Source organism: Corvus cornix, chromosome 3 (assembly GCF_000738735.6).
Source record: "Corvus cornix cornix isolate S_Up_H32 chromosome 3, ASM73873v5, whole genome shotgun sequence".
NCBI lineage: Eukaryota > Metazoa > Chordata > Aves > Passeriformes > Corvidae > Corvus > Corvus cornix.
This window is the reverse complement of record NC_047056.1, coordinates 49,894,022-49,916,002: the sequence shown is the minus strand read 5'-3', so window position 1 is coordinate 49,916,002 and position 21,981 is coordinate 49,894,022. Positions and strand designations below refer to the sequence as shown.

Genomic DNA, 21,981 nt, shown 5'->3' with positions numbered 1-21,981 from the left:
GTAGTACTGGACTTAGGGCAAATGTTTGTGCTTCCAATAGAGTGGTCTGTGTCTGAGAGAAATCAGCTGCCCATGGAGATTCTATAGAGAAACAAGTTTTTATTTTTTAAAAGACTTCTGCAGGTGGTGCATTTGTGTGGACAGTGTGGGGTGTGTATAAAGACAAGATGCACTTTTTAGCGGTGTGACACTCAGCCTCAGGTCCGAGAGAGAACCTGAGTAAAAAATATACTTTGGTTTTGATGATGAATTTTGGTGATGAATTATTCTTGTAACACAAATGCCAAAGAGCTCTAGTAACCATTTGATGTATTCACAATAAAGACTTTTTAAAACTAACCGTTGGTGTTATTTAAAGATTGCATGTAAGTACCTTCCTATTGAAATAATATCCTTGCCTTTCTAAACACATATTCATTTATTATAATTTTTCCAAATACATGGAGCTCAGGAATTATTGTTTGTGCAGACTCAGTTCTGTGCATGGACTGTTGTAATTAGCAATTAGATTCTGCTGCCTTTCTGCCAAGCAATACGTAGCTCCTCAGGAAGCTCTATTTCCTGACAGCTGGACAGCAGTAAAGAACGGCTCCCTGAACTGAAAATAAATTTTCCAGTTTCCTATGATGTTTACTTTGAAACACAAGTTTTCCTGTAAGTGGTGTCTTGAGAATCTTGTTGAGCTCTTGGCTGCTATTAGCTGTATTTGTCTTCTGCCTCCTTAAATATGATGGTGTAGGCCTGGCACAGCTTTTATTTTTGACAGTGATTGAAGTGATTAAGGATAAGTCATGCAACAGAAATACATTTTCTTAAGTCAGTGTTTCAGCTCTGTTCCCTGCTCAGCAGTGGTAGGAAACCTTCCTTTTTGCTACACTGTTTCTGTATATATGTATTTTGCACCACACTAAGTGCTTGTTTTATTTAGCTTGCAGTCCATAGGATATATCTTTTATATAAAGAACAGGAGAAGAAACAGCAAATGGAGTGTTGCACTTGCTCTGAGTAGTTACAGCATCCCTTCCAGCAAGGCAGAGGCAGGCTACCAGAAAACTGCCTGTTTTCCTCAGGCAAGAGTACTCTGAATTAGAGTAATGGCTTGAATGTGTGCATCCAGGAGCTCAACTGCTAAATAACAGCCCAGAGTCTTTGTAGTTTTAACTGTTTCAGAAATAATTGTCTGTCCAGAGTAGCTTATATAAACAAAGCCTGGCTTCTGTGAATCTTCCTGCTGTCTTTACTTGAGAGGTGGTTGTTGCTATAGCAACTTGCAGGCATTATTTGTGTTTTATTTTTCTGAGGCTGGAAGGAGGACTCGGAACATCTCTGCAAAATTTGAGCTGCAGGGAGCATTCCCCAGGAAACCCTGAAGCAGTGAAATGATTACCTATGTTACTTGTATTGATCTCACTAACATATAGGTAGTCTAGAATTTATCTCTCTGGAAGAGAAATCCCAGCAAATGTGCCAGGCATAAATCTAAGTGGCCTAAAGTGTTGCTGTGTGAAGATAATTAGGTACCAGGAGCAGCATAGCTTTTCAGCCAAGTCAAGCTCTGCAGTGGAGCCTGGTATTGACACGGCTCTCCCACGTTCAGTTCAGGGTGCCAAGTCAGGAGCTGAAACCCACATGGCAATGAACTTTTTCCTTAGTAAACAAGGTTGTGGTACTTCATTATTTTATTTAGAAGCTGCATCTTGCAGAAAACTCTGCCGCTTCTGTAGCCAGTTATAGCAAATTTTACGCCATGTTCCTTTGCATGAACCACTAAGTGCCTTAGCCTGTTAGCGTTAAATAATACTTCTTCTTTTCCCCCTTATCCTCTATTCTTGTGTTTTGAACATCCTAATTTTTACTCATTCTCTGGTAAAAGATTTATAAGATCTCACCAAAGGCAGTTGTCAGGGCCAGTGCAGAGCAGTTTATTGGGAGTTGGCCTGTGAACCTAAACCACAATGGGCATGAAACACTTTCAGTCTAAGGCCACTTGTCTGTTTGTGCAAATGTACTTCTATTATGGCTGACTGTAAGATGAAAATAGCCACTAAATCAATAGGCTGGGTTGAAATTATCCTGTTTCTCTTCTTGTGATGAGTAACCATTTATTCCCTCCCAAATGAGGTAATTGAACAAAGTTACTCTTGCAACCCAATCTTCTTCACAGGCGCAAAAGGATGAGACTGAAGATGCTTTTAAGCATTACTGGATGAAGGCCAGGAGTTCACTTAGTTCAGCAGACACAGTGATTCTGAGTTTAAAGTAATTGAAAGCAGAGGAGGGGAAATCTTGGATAATGGATTTCTCTTAAGATTTATTGTAGGTATCTTTTAATAGGGATGGGTAGTGAGGGAATTGTCATTTGTGTGGCAGGTTAGTAACTTGGAATCCAGTGAGAGCTGCTGTACTGTTGGTTGAAGCTCTGTAGAAAGAAAGTGGTTGGAGGTACCCAGAAGGTCAGGGAGATGGTGAGTGTATTCTTAAAGCAATGCAGTGGGAGAACTGTGTTGTACTCTCACTTGTATAGCTGTGTAAGGTGGCAGTGCAGAGTAACCAAAGAAAGAAGGCTCTGAAGGAGAACAGTCCTATTTTTGAACTTTCGAATGCTTAGAAAGTTCATATCACTTCATTTTTTAAGTGTCTTATGCCTCTTGCAGCTGCTCTTGTGTGTGTGGGAAATGCTAGAAGTACCCTAGTTTTAGAGTATGCTTGCAGTTGCACACACAGCAGAGAGAGATTATGAAAGCAGAAAAAAAGCTACTGAAATCCATCTCTTCTATATAATGCTCAGAAAGCCAGTACCTATCTGAATTTTTTCCCTATGGAAAACAGTTCTAAAACCTCATTTGTTTCCATGGTCTAAACCTCACCTGGCAAGGGCAAGGCTCAGCATTCAGATGTTGGTGAAGACAACATGTGTTTGTTCTTACACGGGGCACACTGAGACTGCACTTGAAAATGGTCTGCATGTGTGGGGATGTTCCCACCAGGCAACAGAATCACTTGGTTGCTGTAGAAAGGAATTAATCACTGTGATACAGAAAAACAGTAGTGCCTTGCTTTTGAATGATCAGTATGCTGCCATGCATGAAGAAATTCTTCACCATGAGGATGGTGAGGCACTGGAACAGGTTGCCCAGGAAGTTGTGGATGCCCCATTCTTGGAAGTGTCCAAGGCCAGGTAGGATGTGGCTTTGAGCAACCTGATCTCTAGTGGAGGGTGTTCCTGCCCATTGTAGGGGGGTTGGAAGTTGATGATCTTTAAGGTCCCTTCCAACCCAAACCATTCTATGATTTATTCTGTGGTTCTGTGGTGGTAGAAGTACCACTATTATGGGTGTACTCTGTCTAAAACATGAAGTCACGGGGACGATAACTATGAACTTCAGTGCGCAGGGAGCTAAGTCGGTAGAGTTGAAAGGATAGATGAAAGCATGAGTGTGCATTGAGTTCGGTGGGGGTGTGGTGACTTGTATATGTCAGTGGGGTGGCAAGAAGAAAACACTGTCAGTCTGGAAAGCTCTGTGTTGGTGGGAGTATCCTAAATTAATTGGTAGATACTGTTCATTTTGTGACATACTCATTTAAATTAAAAATATGTATTGCATCAAAAGAATGTTTCATTTTATTTTACTTTGGTGGGGAGAAGTGATTATGTCCTCTTTTTGCAAATCTGAGACCAAAGAGATTGCATTGTTTTCAAAAATTACTATATCTCAAGATCAAATTGCTCAATAGAGCAATGTATAGCAAAGTATCCATTTTCCCCTTCTCTCCATGCCCACATTCACTTTACTGCAGTTGCTGTCTCACTAACACTCACAGGCTGCAATATACTTTGATCATTGTGCCCTCTGAGCAAGGATATCAAATAATGGGTATCAAGCAACTCGAGTTGCTTTCTGCAGCCAAGCAATCTCACCTTGGAATCAGTGTGATATAGAAAGCAGGCTGGTCTGTGCCTAACTCTCCATTTCTCAGCAGTAGGTGTAAGCTTCATTGTGACTTGGAATTACTCACAGGAATTACCTCATAGTTTGAAGAATGATCTCTAGTTGAACTCCAGAAGAGTTTTTCATCTAGAAAATTGTACAGGTGCTCCATTTCACATAATCTCTGAGGTGACCTTCCATGTACAACTACTGCAGCAAAACACTGACACTGATCCTGGGTATGGGAATCTGTCTGACACTGTGGTAGCAAATGCTGCCTGCAGCAGTGAGAAATCTGAGGAGGAGAAGCAGCTGGTACTCTTGCACCTTTGCTGAAGGTGTTTGCCCTTGTATAACAGTCTCACAAATAAATCACTGCATCTTGCACATTGCCTGCCTTTGGTGTTTGAAGAGCACATGGCCTAAGACAGGCTGCACAGCACAAATTGCTGGATGTTTGGAACTGAGGTTGTCCTGCATGCCCTCAGGCAGTGGCATTTCAGCTTTCATTTTGGTGATGTGTAATTAAAAATCTTCCATTCACTTGTCTCATCTGCATCTGGGTGAGCTTGCCAGCCTTCTGGTCAGCTGCAGACCTGGCTTCACAGCACAGGCTTTTTCAGCAGAAAACAGGGACCTTTTTTCCAGGGATCCTTTAATGTTAATATCCTTGTTTAATATTGCAGTAAGATGATGAAATAGAATTATCCAGAGGATATGAGTGTCAGCTTTTTAAAAAATGCTGTTACAGACACTCTGTTCCTTTTATCATCCTTAGGAGATTCTAAGACTCTCCCTACCAATGCACTTGGTTTGGTATCTTCTATGTTATTTAATATTTTAGGATACAATGCTTTTTAAAGCTGACATAGTCAGCCAAAAGTAATCTTTTATAAATATGCATTTCCCAATGGAACAGTTACACAAGTTTAATCTTTAAAAAAAAAAAGAAAAAGTTGTCCCTTTCCCTAAAGCCAGTTGCATCATCCAGGTTTATGTCTGCGGATTCTTTTCAAAGAAATCTATTAATGCTTCTGATTTTAATGTTTTGCAGTTGAGTGCTGAATTAGCTGTGACAGTTTTAAATCATCTGTTTATCTTTCTAGTCTACAATATGATGAAAACAATGGCAACTTCTATACCATTCCATGAGTAGTAATCACTAGTGCTGGGGGAGTTTTCATTCTGCTTTGCTCAGCCAGGACATTAGAGATGAGGAACATTGGTAACAGCGCTTTGTTTGGCAACTCTGATGGTAGACTTCTATGATGAGTGCCAGAGCAAAAGGAACTGGTCTGGTCACTGCAGCTTGGTGTCATATAATTTATTTATATTTGCAAACCAGACTGGTAAGTTCCACACTGTTGGAAGTATGAAAAGATGTACTAAAGCATTAAGCTTTTAAGAATTGAAAATATTTTAATATAAAATTAATTAATAGGTGTGTTTAAATAAGGCATGAATAAATAAGGCATGGTTCAGTGAATAGAAATGAAACAGATACTCTGTCTGTCTTCTGACTCAAACCTCTAACTTGCAATCGTACTTTCTAAGTACTGCTGTTTAGGCTGTAAAAAGAACAGGCATTTTTCCATTTTCTAATGACGGAAATTTCTTAAAGTTTTTATCTGAAATTGTGAAGACTTGTATTACCTGAATTAAAAAAAAAAGCAACCTGATCTATAGTCTGGAAGTACTCTCACTTCACCTTAGTTCCGTCAGAAATCACTTCAACCTACTTCCCTTAACAAGAGAATCTGAGTGTTGACATCTAACCAAAATTAGGTACATGTCTTCATTGTTTCAAAACAGAAATCTAGATTTTAGTTTTAGAACACTGGAGTGCATTAGATCCAAGCCTTCTGCAGAATTCGTGCAGTTCTTACTGTCTCACTGCTGTAGTAGTTGGGAAAACCTTGTAAAGCTCCTGAAATATAATTTTATCAGTGTTAATTAGAACAAAAATATGTTACAAAAAGATTTTTATTTGATGGTATAGCCCTACCCATCCTGCCTAGAGTTTTCTGAAGAATTTAAATTAAGAAGCCTGAAGGAGTTGGTTTTGATGTGTTTCTATTTTGCTTCTGAAGTGGTAGCTCTGTTAGAGAAATCTTACTAGTGCTTCCTTTGAACCTGGTGTTCACTGCTTTCAAGAGGGCTTGGAGTTTTTTGGGTGGAATGGAGTGTGGACAGTATATGTGTAGAGTTTCCAAGCTGATGCTTCAATTCCGTTCCTCTCTGTATGCTCTTCCCCAAAGGATTAACCTGAAAGAAGGGCAGTGCACCATCAGTGTCTTGGTTTCCCCATTCCCTAGAAAGCTTACATCTCTTGAGAGCAAGCTTCTGCAAAATGCATGTTGAAGTTGTGCCTCTCCTTGTCTCTCCTGCAACCTAGGTCCTACAGTCCTCAGATACTTCCCTTGTTTCCCATCCTGAGCTCAGTCCCAGCACTGCTCTGAGCCTGTCTGTTGAACTCCCTGCTGAACTGGTCTCTGAACCTTCCTGGAAGCACCAGGAAGCTCTTCGTCCTGAGTGAATGTGAGCAGGGGTTTGTTACTGTGCCCTTTTGCTCCTGTCCTCAGCAACTGCTCAGGGAGCATCTGCCAACTACCAGGACAGCACATCTGCTACACAGGAAGGGCTCTGCAGCAAGGGCTTTAAAGGATGAAGGTTGCTTCAAAATGGTCTGTGAATAGGAGCTGACTGCTGTCAGGCTGCTTGCTCTTTGGAAGCCAACAGCAACCCACAAGGCACCATTTATTACTTCCTGCACAGAAGGGAAGTTTTAAGTTGTTGAAGAAGGGGAGAAAAGGAGGAGATTTTTTATATTGATAAAATGCTGATGCTTAGTTCCTGTGCTCCTGCATGGTCTAAGGGTCAGAGTAACTGTCTTGGACACAGCTCTTCTGTGCCGTATGTACAAATGGGTTTTGGTGATGAGAGAAGGAGATGGTTTGGTTTTGTGTTCAAACTGTTGTGTTTGGGTCTCTAATCCATCTTCAAGCCTCTCAGCAGGGTCATATTGTAGCATGTGTTAGTTGAAGCTGAGAATTTGCTTCCTATCTTGTTTTGAAGGACTTGACTTTGGTAATGGTTATGTTTGCAGGCATGGGAGTTTACAAAAGCAAAGCCAGTGTTGGTGGCAGTACAATTTTGGTTCACTCAAAGCACTGTTTTATAATAATTTTCTGAAAAAGCATATCAGGCCCTGAACAAGATTAGGACTCCAGTGTACTTATACTGTGACAGCAAGGAGTAGCATTGACCAAGTGTTCAGCTCAGACACAGATGGCAGAAGCAGCAGCATAAGAAATTTGGTCTGTCCAGTGTCCAGTACAGTGCAGCAGCACCAGGAAACATTGTCTCCAACTGTGCTGGAACAAGTTTCCAGGCCAAAACTCACCCGAGCTCTTCTTGAGGGGAAGTTTCAGAGTCATTATTGACAAGTGGATTTTGAAAACTAGCCTCTAACAAGTGAGTTTTTAAATTGGATTATTTACAACTTATTTTCCCCAACACTTCTAAAGAAGAGAGCAGATCAGAATTTTGTCCTGACTTACTCTGAAGGTTTTAATATTAAACATCCAGATGCTTGTTTTTTACTTTTTTATCTATCAGCTGCACTGCATGCATCTTGGTAATTTTTGGCCAGCCATAGAACTTTGAGACCTCTTTATCTCTGGAAAGATTACTTTCCTTTGTTCCCAAGCTTACAATTTTAAAATGCAAGTAAAAGGTAAGTATGGGGTACAAGTATTTAATGAACGCATTACTTAACTCTAAAACAATAAATTGCACTAAAATATTACTTAGTATACTGTTTGTCTAAATATATATAGTCACTATTGATAACACAAAGAATATGAAATGCTAAAAACTTGCAAAATATATTTTTACTGTAAATATGAAGAGTAGTTTTTACGTGTCTTATTCATAAACTATGGATGTAAGAAGAGGCAAAAGTCGCAAGCAGTGGAAAAGCTTTAACTTGTGTTGAACTCTGGTTTTCCTTGTATTCAGCCCCTGGATCATGGCTCATGGGAATTTGCTTGTAGGATAAACAATCCAGTTTTGCCATTAAAGAGACTCTTTAGTCTTAAAGTTCACTGATGTTGCTTTAGAACAGAACAGCCAGTTGCTGAAGGCTCAGATGCTTACGGTGAGTCAGGTACTCAGGACTTCGGTCTTAATGTGTTTCTGAATTTAGGCTAATAAACTTTGTCAGCTCTGACCTATATCTGCACTTTGAACACACTCCACCCAGCACAGCAATACCTCTGACTTGACTGACATGCTATCTAGCCACTGTTCCCAGTGGCTAGATAAAACTGCCTAGGCTAGAAAAACTGCCTAGACTAGACCCACTTCTTTATTATTACTTCTACAAACTTAGAATACTCTGTTCTCTGCTTAATTCTGAGTAGTTCAAACTATGCATTTTTTAGATTGTGCATGTCAGGCGTGACATGCTGTATAAAATAAGCAAATGAACTTAAGAGTGGGGCTTTTGTTTGGGTTTGGTTTTTTTTTTTTTTTTGAGCAGTGTTCATAAGGAAGTAATTGGAGGTAGCAGGATTGGATGCTAAGGAGTAAAGAATATATCAGTATCAGTTCCCAGTTAGCTCTGTTCTAAATTTCCCAGTTTAATGCTGAATTTCCTCAGCTATGTATTGGCAGCACTTTTTTACTGAGGCATGAGTTTGTTCCAGCTGTCATTTCTGATGTCTTCCCTATCTCTCAACACACACCCCCAGCACTCTTTGGCAGCTAAAAAAAGTAGCTGTTCAGTCATACCAGGGGGATTAGATGACAAGTGGCAGGTACAGAATAGCTAGATCTTTTTTCTTTTTTCCCTGTAATCCCTCCTCCTCTGATTTAGCTATTTCTTTTTTCTTGTGGCTGCTTCTCAGTATTTCTCTCTCACCTGCAGAATTAGAGCAGGAAACTGGAGGGTGGTCTCTCCCCTTTGGTGCTCAGAGCACCCTTTACCCAGAGGTGTGCCTGTGCTGTCAGGCACACATGGCTCTCTGCAGGCCTGGGGCTCTCCTGTGCTTGTGCTCTCATCCACAGCTGTGCAGCCCTTGTACAGCTCCCCTTTCCAGACCCGTGCTAGGATGCAGTTCTGGGGGCGCTGCTGTGCACATCCTGACCTTGACACAGGTCTGAGCAGCACCTCTTGCTGGTGGTCCCCAAGTGCCCCTTCATACTGTGTTTAATCTCTTGAGGATTACACTTCGGGGGGTAGAGACCTTCTGGAAATAGAACTGTGTCTGTCTTATGGCTGATTCCCTTCTTCAATGGAACAGAGCTTAAGCATCTTCTTTCCAGCTCCTCAGCCTTGCTGTGGTGCCTTTGGTTTGCCATTCACCTCACTGGGAATAGCTGGTTCACATCGTGCAAACATGTGCTTGATGTGCCACAGTCTGAAAAACAAGTGTTTGTATTCTGCACAGCTCTTGTGTTTTTTAAAAAGCCTGTCAAAATGCCAGTGTGATGCTTCCCATCTCAGTGTTTGGCAATCAGTGCTTTTTCCAGGGTCTGGGTGAATGTTCTTTCTGCTTTCCAGCACACCCTTCCAGGGGATATAATTCTCAACTAAGTTTTTCCCCTTGAATGTATTATCTTGTCTCTCAGGCTAGTCTTCTTTGTCCAGAGCTTACCTGCCATGTAAAGAAGCACTAAAAGCTTACAGTTTTCCTCCTTTCTCAGTGTTTTCTATGGGAATTTTCATCAGCTTTGAATCTTTTTAATATAGAATTTCTCTTTGCACTTGTTTTGCTCCCCACTGCTAGCAATTCCTACTTCTGCTCACACAGGCCTCCTTTGGATAATCTGGATATAATGGGTTTTGTTACTTCAAGAGGAACACCTTAGACAGTAAGGTTATTAAAGGCATTTTTGTCTGACAGATACTGATCATGGAACAGCTCTTTTGAAGTAGTTCTGATTATTAGAAAGTGTTTTTTTCCCCTTTTAGGACATAAACTTTGGTACAGGTACTTAGTACAGAGATTGTTAACTGCTGTAGGAATTGACTATAATTATAATGGCAGTATGAGACATGGGGTGAGCTGACATCCTACATGAAATTGCTTGTCAGTCCTTCTAGAGCTTGTATTTATCCTGGTAATAGAAATATTGATTAAACCTGTCTGATTGTGAACACAGACATATCGTAACTGATCAAAGATTTCTAAAATAGATTTCATTTCCATTACAAAACTGCTCTTTTAGGAGTAATCTGCCAGTTTTTTACTTGTCTTGGTATGTACCAAATTCTATCCTGCAACTGGTTTTACTTGAAAGCTCAGCATTTACAAATGCATATTATTCAGTAACAATATATATATCTTTTCTTGCCTCCCCCCTCCGCCCCTTTCCTCTCTTTTCACACAGAGAAACTGAGGCACAACTTTCTGTTCCATGCTGTGCCATATAGTAATGGTAGAGCTGAGAGAGAGGAGCTGTGCTTCACAGAAAATTATCCTTCTCTAACACTTCTTTATGCAACTTTTATTCCCTTATGTAAAGGTAGTGGTTCAAGATAAGCAGCAGAGCAAGTATTAGGTAGTTAAATTATAACTCTTCTAGCATCTGTTAGGTATTGAAACTGGTGTTGTCAATATTTAGGTGTGGATTTTAGATGTTTAGTTGTCTGGTTAATCTGTTTGTATCTTAGAGCAATAGGTATTTTATGTGGGAGCACACCTACACTGGTTACTAAATACTTGTGCCAATTCTTGTTTGATATCCAGCATCGTTAAAATTCATGGTGTGCCATCTGTTCTTTTCATCACTTGTCATATGAGTGGCCATATGAATGTGTATTCAAACTGTGTCACAAAATATTCCAAGGAAATGTTAGACAAGGAAATATGGGAAAAAAAATATTACTTCGTGTAATAGGCTTTTTTGCAAGTGTATTTTCTGGATGGCATTTAAACCACTGTTCTGAAGTTAATGGAGTGTTGCATAATCCCATGGCACAATGCTTGAAGAAAATAATGCCCATATACAGTATGAAAGATGCAAAGAAATTTGTGTTGACACTCTTAGAACACCAGTGTACTCACTAACTCTTAGAAATAGTATTTTTTCTATTTTATGACAGTTTCCTCTTCTGTGTGATGCCCTAGGCCAGGCTGATGGGAACTGTGATGTAGTCCCACTGAATTACATTCTGAGAGTGTTCTAAATGGTTTATACATGCAGGATAAAATCTTGTTTTACTACTGCCATACCTTCAAGGGGAGGTAAGATATAAAAAGTTTAGAATCACAGAAGTGTTAAAGTTGGAAAAAGACCTCTAAAATCAAGTCCAGCTGTTAACATAACACTGCCATGTTCACCACTAAACCATGGCCCCAGCTGCCACATCCTCAAATTTTTGAACACTTCCAGAGATGGTGATTCCAGCACTTCCCTGGGCAGCCTGTTCCAATGGCTGACTACTCTTTTGGGGAGAAATTTTTCCTAATATCCAGTCTAAAGCTCCCCTGGCACCTTGAGGCCATTTCCTCTCATGGTGTTGCTTGTTGTTCTGGGAGAAGAGGCTGACCCCCACCTGACTGCACCCTCCTTTCAGGGAGTTGTACGGGGCGATATGGTTCCCCCAAGCCTCCCTTTCTCCAGGCTAAACACCCCCAGCTCCCTCACCTGCTTCTCATAGCACTTGTGCTCCAGACCCTGCACCAACTCTGTTGGCCTTCTCTGGACTTGCTCCAGCACCAGGTATGGATTTTGATAATGGTAGAGCCTACCAAGCCTGGTGGTGCAAGTGTTCAGTGGTGCTCAAATTACCTTCCAAAAATCAATCCATCTACCCACAGGTCAAACTAATCTTTTGTAAGAGGCCTTTAAAATGGTAAATACTAAAATCTTGTGTTGGGCTGCCTTTAAGGTGTTACAGTTCATTGTCATTTGGAATCAGTATTTGTTAAGTTCAACAGTGGTTATTTCTGTTTATTGCAAGAGACTCAATACAGATGACAGGGAGAGGAGTGTCTGACAATTATTTAAGATTTCACACATTTTTATTGTGAGATGATGTTATTTTTGAACACTGCTCTTGGCAAAACATTGCTCTTGAACACTAAACATTTGAAAACACTGTTTTTCTATTTCCCTCACCCACCTTCTCCCTGCAAAAAAGCTACAGTACATGTAACATATGGGTTCTTCCTACCACCTTTCACCCCCTAAATTAATCCTGAAACTTGCTTGTGGAAGGAGGTAAGCAAGGAAACAAAGACTTCTGTGAGGGCATGAAGGGAATGAACTCACTGAGGTACTGAGTGTATATTGGTAAAGCTGACATGCATAAGAAATTGCTTGGAGCCTTCCGAAGAAAACTTGTTTTAATTATGTTTTCTAAAGTGGGTCTAATACAGTAATGCCTGTTTAGCTTTTAAATCTGGAGTAATCAGGGTTTTTTCCAACTTTCATTTCTAATGATATTTTTGTTCAAGTGAATCGGTGTCTTTCCTCCCCTAAGCTTTATTTATAACTTTTTATCCTTGCTTGCAAATACTTTCAAGCTGTTTGTGGAAGGCTTCTTAGAATTCCTACAGTCTGCCTTGAGGCTGTTCCCAGATTGGTGTGTTCAGGACTCAAACTCTCCTATAGTGGAACTGCTGGATACAAAGATGAGTAATAAGATGAAAAAATCATGGCATCTAATTTCTTGGCTAGTTTTTTGATTAGAGACAGATGCTGAACCAAGGACATGGTTGTGATTTGAGTAGTAGTAATGAATCACCTGGGGTTTTTTCTTTATAAAGGGTTGTTGAAAGGGCATTCAGAGCTCCAGAATTACATCTTGTTCTAGGCTGGTAGGGCCTGATCAAACGTCTATTGCAAATAATGGGAATATCTCCTCCGTTAGATTTCATTCAGGTCATTAACAGTCCTCTCTTCAGTCCTGCATTATGGGAGCGTTAGAAATTTGTAAAGAAGTTTTTTACCAGTATCTTGTACCATACCTTTAGAAACCTGGGATCTGCAAGTCATCTTATACATCTTATTAAAACATGTTGTTAAAATGCAATCTTCTTGTGACTCTTTCTTCAGCTTGAATCGGGAACTTGTGTTGTGGCTTCAATGCCTTCTGTGTAGCCTTTGGGTTTTTTTTTCTATGCAAAATGATGTAGAATGGCATTAAGGTGATCGCATCTTCGAACAGTGTGATTTTAAAGGGAATCCAGCAATATTTAAGTTTCATTATAATAAGGTGAGTGACCTATTATTAAGTAAAATCATTGATTAATATCTTCTTTTCTTCCTTATTTTAGCAACTGAAGGTTCTGAAACACAAGATAAGAAAGTCACTTCAGGACAAAGCAACGCTGGAACTAAACCAGGTACACCATTCCACATGGTCCGTGTTTCAAGGTTGTTTGCCTCAATGGTGTGTAGAAAACAGCTGTTGTCACAGAAACATCTAAAGTTTGTTGCTTTTGTACCTCACTTAGTGTTTCAGTCAAAACTGGTATCAGTGACTGTTCATGTTTGGATAGGCTGGAATCTGTGATTGTTTGCAATGAAGCAAAACTGGAAAAATCTACTTATATTTTAGAATAGTTTAGGAATGAGGGTTGGGAAGTGAGAAAAGACAACAGAAGCCACTGTATTTGCATTTGTGCATGAATGAGAATTATGTGCTGTAGGCAAAGATTTGGAGCTTTATATAAATGTGCTTCTGTTCAGGCGTTTCTTCACTTACCACAAAGCATGCCATATTCTGTAATGGGCTCTATGCAGTGGGCAAATGTTTCTCATTACTTCACCATACCTCACGGGTACATTGTGTGGATTTAATTCATGTTTGCTTACACAGTTGAAAGTGTATGTACTAAAAAGCTTAATGTAGTCCTTGGTGTCATGGGTCTGTTCCACATGCATGCTTAGACCAAGATCCAGAAGATGACTTAGATATCTGAATTCTGCTTGTGTTGCATTTCAGGTACCCAAGATTAAATTATGCAGTTAAAAATGATTTTGCTTAGATGCCTGAGAAAGCAGAGGTGCTTGTGTTGCTGAGGACTAGGCACGCTGTAACATTCCCTTTTCAAGTCCTTGACAGCTTGGCAGCTCAGTGACTGTTTTGTACTGACGGACTCTTCTCTATCCCCAAACTGGGTACTTTTGGCCTATGTCCCCGGAGGGAAGGAATCCCAGTGCTGTCTGTGTTCAGATCACACCTCACATGCTCTGCCAGCCATGCTGGGTCCTGCACAAAGCACAGGATTCATGGCTGCTCTCAGTCAGATAGGCAGTGGGAAAAAGAGGAGAAAATAAAGATAACATTACCTCCTTCCACAGCAAAACCAGAGCTCTTCATGTTGGACAGTGTTCAATGCTCACTTTATTCTGCAATAGTTTAATCCAGTTTTCATTTCTCAGGAGGGGGTCCTAACTGTTCCAATTTTCCCTTCATCTATGCTGGGGTGTAGAAAGGAATCCAAAATTCTTGGGGCTGGAGCGAGGGAAGGCAGAGTGTAGCTGACAGTATGAGCCACAAAAACTGGCCATATGTACAAAGTGTATAAGAAAATTTTTAATTTAGGAACTTAATTGCTACAAATATCAACTGTGCTTAAGAGTTTATTGAGTATCAGTTCTACAGAAGATTTGTAAAACTTGTTTCTTCCTTTTGTTGATATCATTAGGGACAAAAACCTACTGATGTTTCAGTGCTGAATTTCTGCAAAATAAATACTGTTCACAGCTTCTAAGCTTTTCAAAATTAACTATTAACTTATTAAAATTATTTTGAACTCGCAGTAAGTGTTCTAAATATATGGACATATACTGTTTTCATATGTAATTTAGAGGCTTAATTTCCAGCAGCAGGCACAAAATTAATTTCTCCTTTATAGAACTATGGGTTATTTATTTTCCAAACACCCCTATCATACAAATGCTTAATCCCATGCCTGCTACATAAGTGAAGGGAAATAGGTGGTTGAGTGTGAGTTCCCACATATTGCAGCATAACCAGACTGCAACTTCCAAAGCAGCATGTGGGTCTTCCCGGAGTGTTGTCTGTTAGGCTTTGCATATGCCCAGTTGGTAATTATTTCTCTAAAAAATGATAAATTCTTGCAGGATTTGTTGCAGCTGACATGTTTCCCATCTCCTTTCGCAGTAACTTAAATCTTATGGCTTGATGACGGATATGAACAAGAGAGAGTACAAAGTACTTTGTGTGTTTGTCCTGGTATTCCTACTGAATAAGAAATGCTAATCCCCCAGGTATTTGCCTGGTGGGTTTTTAATGAGTAGAGACATGAAAAATAAAATGGGGAGCAGTCCCAATGAACTCTTTTGTTTTGCCACAGTTTGAAACTATTGATGCTGTGCACTGGGGGTGCCAGCAGAACATCTGGATTCAGAATGCAAATGTTGGAGGTTGGGCTTGTAGCCAAACTATGAAGGATCATTTTCAAGGCTTAGTGGAGACATTTTAAGTATCAGTGTAAGACTTGCACCCATAATATGTGCTCCAGCATGTAGCAGAGCAAATGCAATGATGGTCTGCTACAAAGGTGTTACCCTCATCTTTGTACTAATATTGATTTAGCTCTTTGTGATCCCAAATGTATGCAAAATCGCTTGTTACTGAAGACACACTTACACTCTGCATAGCCTGCAACTTAATGTGAATTCTTTAGGATTGTTCTAACATCCTGGGGTATTGGGAGAGGGGCTCTTCTTGTGTGAACACACTCAGGTGTGTGATATGGAAAGATAATTGGATCTCTCGAACAGACTGGCAGAGGGCAACTTTAAAAATTTATTTTATTCCTTCCTTTGCTTATAATTAGGAATCCTTAAGGGAGACCTTTTCAGTTTGCCTGTCCATGTAACCCTCCTGCCTCTTTGAAGAATTGTTGCCTCTCCCCGGTAGGGATATCTTTCTTCTCAAGAAAGGGAAAAAAAAAACCCACTGGAAGGATATTCTGAAAGAAGCAGGTTTCTACATTTTTCCCCAGTGCCTCATAATTTTCTGTCAACTCAATGTTACATTGACTTTGCTGACAGCCCTTGAAGGGAATCCTCGTTTTCCAGGGGAAATGTGCATTATTCCACAAGCACTAATTACTCATGCTACAGAAATTCATGTTTTGTGAATCTTGTGTGCAGTCACAAGAGAGAAGGAATATTATTACCCCTTTGACCTGTGTCTGCATGCTAAAGGGACTGTGTGTGAGGCAGCACACTGCTGAACATCAGCCAAATGCACCATGCGGTGGACAAATCTCTGCCACGGCCTGGCTGAGCAGTGTCATAAATGGCAGCACCATGAGCTAGTCAACCAACATTAAAGATTTGACCTGTAACTGGGTGATGGATTACCTTTGTCTTTGCTGGTAACCTGTTCACTTGCTGCACCTTTCATTGGGGCTTTCGTGTTTGAAGGTTCTCCCTGCCAACTGTGCGATGGGCTTTCTCCTTGCGGCTGTTACTTTGCATCGCTGTTAACACTCTTAATTGGGGCTCTAGTCTGACAGTTGTTGAGATAATAGTTTTTCACTGATTGGAGTTCAAGAGTAATTAAACTGTAGATAGCTGTTAGTGAACTGGTTCACCCAAGAAATCCTGTCATGCTTATGCAGAAACTTCTGTTAGGGGATGAAATGCACATTACTGATTTTTTTTTTAAATCTAATTCAAATAACTCTTCAAAATTAGTCTAGCACAGCCTCACTTTTGTGAATATCTTTAACCTCAGTTTTGTGACACATTGTATTGTTTGCTAATAACTTTTTTTCGTAGGTATGCAGCCTATACACAAGTGGGCTGACTCTGCATGTTTTTACAAGTTGCTTACATGTAAATTCACAGTGAATAGTGAAAAGACTCTGTTGTCTTGTGCACTTTAATGGTGACAGTATTCTAGGTAATTCTTTATCTTAAAATACTTTAAAACTGAGTTTCCCTCAATACTAAAATTAACCAGACCATTTATTTATATCCAGAAATCTTTTTTATTTTTCTGTGGGTTTTTTGTTTATTGTGCTCTTATGCAAAGCAGACTTTTTCGGTGCTACTGAAAAAAGCATAAAATTAAGAGCTTTCCAGGTTTAACAGAACAGGCTGAGTAGGAAATTAGTTTTGGCAGCATGCTGAGATGAATTGCTAACTTGGATTTTGTTCCCTTTGTCTGGAACAGCTCCATTGCTGAGACTGGAAGTCGGATGCTAGCTGTTCAGCACTTTGTTGTCTTCCAGAATCATCACTGAGCAAGTGATGTTTTTCCAACCAAACCTGAATGTTTAAAGTCAAGCCTGGGCTCTGACAGAGATTTTTCATATTATCTTAGTCTAACTGCTGTGATCCAAGCGGCCAGTTGCAGACAGTTGTGAACTACTCATGTAGCTAAATTTCAATCTACAAGATCAGTTAAAGCTATCATCTTACTCGACTGGTATTATACCAGTCCATGCATGTGATGCCCTCACTGCCTTTAATATATTTTCCAGAGTTTTTAACACATGTGCACACAAACATCTTTTGAGATCAATATCATGCTGTTTCCAGAGGCTCGGCCAGAACTACTTTAGAACTACTCAGCCAGATCAGTGTTTTGCTTGGGTGCTGAGGTTCTTGTGTCATGAAATAGGGATTCTTGGTTGTCCTGAGGCATTATCAAGGGAAAGACGATGCTTTATTATAGTAGATTTTCCTGTGGATCCGTTTCTGAGAGACAGGAATAATAAACAGTATTTTTTCAGAATGCTCTCTAGCAGCCAAGTTGTTTTAGGCTTGGAAACAAAACAAAGCTTCTTCCTGGGTTTTCACAAGTGGTAGTCTGGCTGGGTATTCACAGTTACACCTTAGTCTATTCTTTGGAAGTATTGTACATCTTAAAAAATACGAGTGCATTCTAATTATCAGTTTTCTGGGTTTTTTTAATAAGATGGATTTCTGAAAATATGTTCTATTTTAGCAGAATAAATAGAGTTGTTTGACAGCCATTTTCCTAAAATTTTGGGTTTGGTAGTACTTGATTTTCTGCTATGTGCCTAATACTTCTCTTCCTCCATTTGTAGATCATCCAACAGTACTAAGGGTTGATGACAGGCAGCGGCTTGCCAGAGAACGAAGAGAAGAACGAGAAAAACAGCTAGGTAAGGCCTGCTCTGATTTTTGTTTGTTTTTAATGGACTATCATGTGCATGCAGTGTTATGGCCGGTTTACTTTTAGGGGCATTCAGCAAAATGATAGTGCTAGATATGCAATAGTGTCATTTTAGATACACTACTATATCTTTAAAGTAGATCTTTTAGTTCATCAGTACTATATTTCTCACCCTTTTTATGAATGTGAATGAAAAGTAGGTTTAATTATGAAATCATGCAAGGGAGCTTCACTGATGTAAATGGAATTTTGAAGTTGTAGAATATTTTACCAATTAAGATTAGACTACTTAAAATGTTGAATACCATGAAATAGAATTGCAGAATTTGTTGCCAATGTATGGTTTGAATTTTTTAGTGTAAACTTGGGGTACTTTTTTCAGGTCAAACCTTTAGTAGGTGTCAAATAGATGTGCTCAATATCTTATGTCACCTGTGCCTGAATATGTATAACACAGTTCAAGCGAATAGTGAGGGCTACTTAACAAGTGACTACGGACGGGCAGTATACTGAATATGGTGGTGAGAGAATTATGTCAAGCCATAGTGGTGGCTTTCTGAACAACGTTTATATGTTTGGTTGCCACAAAGTTCTGTGGTAATTGGGAGATTGGGAAATACAAGTATTTCCTCTTTTTTTATATGTTTACTCTGATTTCTTTCAATGCTGAATTGTTCTTAGGACTTGAGAAACAGAAGTTCTTTATTTCCTATTTCTAACTTCTGGAAGTTTATTGAACTATATTATAACTCCAGACAGTTATGCTGCTTTTTCTAACCTGAAGAGCCATGATTAATTGTCATCTAGGTCTTGATAGCATTTATATCCTCCCTTCTTTCCAGCACCTTATAACATTGCAGTAGCCATGCACTAGGATTGTTTTGAAGGGGAAAAGGAAAGTTTTGGTTTTGTCTTGCTCAAGGGGTAACATGACAGGATGTTTGCAAATCCCTGAAAAGCTGCTTCTCGAGTTGAGGTTAATGGTATGTGTAGGCTTGGTTTCTTCAGGTTTCAGAGCAAATGGATGTTACTGGCCCATTTTAATTCATTTTTCTTAGATGTTGGTTCCATGTCTTGAATTTGTTTTTTTCTCAGGTTTGATCCTTGTGTAATAACAATGCTTTACTCAAATGTAGAGAAAGATGCTTTCCTTGAATTTAACTCAACTTTGATTTAGCTATTGATAAATGAGTATTTGTTACCAGAAGGACATGACTTCTGTTGAGAAATGTGTCATTTTGTGTGACATGTTTTAAAAGCAACATAAAAGCAACATCAGGAGTTTTTATAACTTGACATGGAATCCTTCATTTCCAAGTGGGAGAGTTCTGCATGTCCCTATGATGTATGGGTGTATTGTGTGTTCTTGCATGAAGAATTATTTTGAACTAACAAGAAAATTGAAAGTCGCATTGTACTTTCATCTGTATATTTGTCTGCTATGATTTAGGAGCTGTTTCTCGAGATTTGTGTTCCAGTACAGCAAAGCAATGATTTTTACAATGGCATGCAAATTTATTTTATTTTATTTTATTTTATTTTATTTTATTTTATTTTATTTTAGTGCAGAACCTAGATAATCAGTCACTCATGTCATGTGAACCACAGCAAAGAAGTTCCTAAGCTGTCGCTCTTAAACATTAAGTTGTATAATATTGTTACATAAATGTGTCTTGCTAAAAATTAAAGTTGGATTTTGTTAATACTGGGACATCAGCCATGCAGCAGTAAAGCAACTGAAGGAGGGAATTTTTTTTTTTTTCAATAGAATTAGGTTGGATTTAAACTTAATTCCTTTCCTTTTGATTCAGGGGATCTGTCAGGTTTAGCAAAGACTTCTTCTTAAGCAGAAGTTGAGAATTTCAGTCATACCTAAAGTAAAATTATTCTTTGCTGTAAAAAAAAAGGAAAAGACAGTGCTCAGCTCTCTAGGTGTAGAGCTGGTGGTAATTTTGTTTTGTACTTTCAGCAGCTTGAACTCCTGGAGGTCATTACCAGCCTTTTGAGGAAAATTAAGTCGTTTGACCCTTCTGTTAAGAACATGTGGAGTACCAGTTTAATAAGGATTATGTTTATTTATTGGGCAATATTCTGATGTTGCAGGACAGATGATTTAAGACCTTTTTCTTCCCCGCTTTTTTTACTCTCAAGTTTTAATTTTTTTCAAGTTCTGCTGTGCTGTGATAGATTTGGCTTTCCTGTGGTAAAGTGGGTTGGTGTGTGCTCTGAACTCTTGAGGATTTGCTTGCACCTGGAAATAGTATTTTAGCAGTCTTATCCTACTTAGCACACTTGGGTGTCTAATTCTTGTTTTTAATTAGAGTTCAGAGAGTAGGAAATGCTGTCATTTTTGTTGTCTGGATATATATAGCATATATGTGCTGGGACTGTCGGTATCTGCTGTTTCTTGAGAATCATGTTGAGCCACCTAATTGAAAAGATTAAAGAAGCTTCTCCAAAAATGCCCCTTTCACCTTTAGTATATTCACATTTTGGTTTGGGCCTTTCTTTAGATAACACAGAAGATACACAGGGACACAATCAGCAAATCACGCCATCAAGAAGGAATGATTTTTTAGTTCCTTCACTGTAGGAAAGGCATTGCTTTTGAAATGCCATCCCAACACTCCAAAAATATTAATTCTTTGACATTTTTCTGTGCAGTCTATTTTGCATGACTGAAGTTGTATCAATTTTGGGATGGGGGTTTGTTTCAATCTTTTTATTCTCCTGGCCATTTGTTAATGTGTGTATTGCTGATATGCACATTCAGACATTTAAAGGATTATTTGGGTGCTCTTGCTTGAATTTCTAAGTAATGGTTCCAATATTGTCACTTGCTTTTTAGTAACCACGTTTTCATTTTTGTGCTCTTTCCACTAGCACTCTTTCCCACAGCACCTATGCATAAAAGTTAACATCTGTCCTTTAAAACATAGATATCATATCTCTCTGTGTGAGACTAACCCTCTTGGATTGTGCAAGATGGAAATCCCAAGAGAGGCAGTGGTAGGTGAGGGTGATAGCTGTCAAATGGGACTGTTCCCAGAGGCCAGAGCAAAGGGAGCTATCACATTTCTGGCTCCTACTTCGCACTTTACATGTGTCAGGCTGAGCAGCTGTGTTCTGGCACTGGATGCTGAGACACACACATGTTGGAACTGACTTGTTTATGAAGGCAAACATGGTAGATGGCCTGGTCAAACTGGAAAATTTTACTGAAAACTACTGCTTTTTCATCATGTGGACTTTACCCTTATCTGCCATAATGATTGTATCTGTACAGCCAAATTTAACAGTGCTGAAGAGTATTCCCTGGTGCTAAAACTTAATTGTTCTTGCTCTAAAGCTATTATAATGGATCCTGGCAGGGTTTTGGCTCCAGCCAACTAGCTGTCTGCTTCCTGATTCCCAGACAAGGTTTGGGAATTGGCAGGGAAGGTCCATGGGCTTTTCTGCATGTGCTGATTAAGTGCTGTCACCATTTTGGAGGGTAGAAGTCTAATAGTAGAGGTGAAAGTTGTTCCATGCCCGTTAGTCTCTGGTTCCAGAGCATAGACCTGGTCCTGCCTAACCAGAAAGAAAAATCAAAATGTGTTTTTCAACAGGAAAAGTAACTGGGATTTTAAAAAAGGTTTCATTCTGGTAACCTTAGGTAGTGGCCTAGCAAAGAAGAAGAATTTTCATGTTACTACTTAGCAGTATCTTGGTCCCTGATTCTTGAGAAAACAGTTTTAAGTCTCACTTCTGTGCATGTTTTATCTACACTAATCCTGCTTTAAGTCTGACCTTTTTTTAATCACTATTGTGATCCTGACAAGGACACGTGGTTCATTTCATTTCTGGCATTGGGAACAAAAGATGCTAACACTGCCTTTTGACTTAGCACGCCTCCTTAAATGAGGAGTG

The 21,981-nt window shown here is 39.4% G+C and overlaps 1 protein-coding gene across 13 annotated transcripts in view; it reads left to right on the top strand.

The window, feature by feature from the left end:
* The window catches only part of MAP7 (microtubule associated protein 7), a 110,531-nt gene that overhangs the window by 49,036 nt on the left and 39,514 nt on the right, over positions 1 to 21,981 (top strand). For 12 of the 13 annotated variants that reach the window (XM_010399498.4, XM_019288106.3, XM_039567935.1 and 9 more), the window contains exons 2-3: positions 13,220 to 13,288; positions 17,984 to 18,061. In XM_010399498.4, coding sequence (XP_010397800.3) covers positions 13,220 to 13,288; positions 17,984 to 18,061 — 147 coding nt within the window. Of the gene's footprint in view, positions 1 to 11,109; positions 11,183 to 13,219; positions 13,289 to 17,983; positions 18,062 to 21,981 lie in introns of those variants that run through there. The other variant, XM_019288086.3, reaches the window with a different exon arrangement.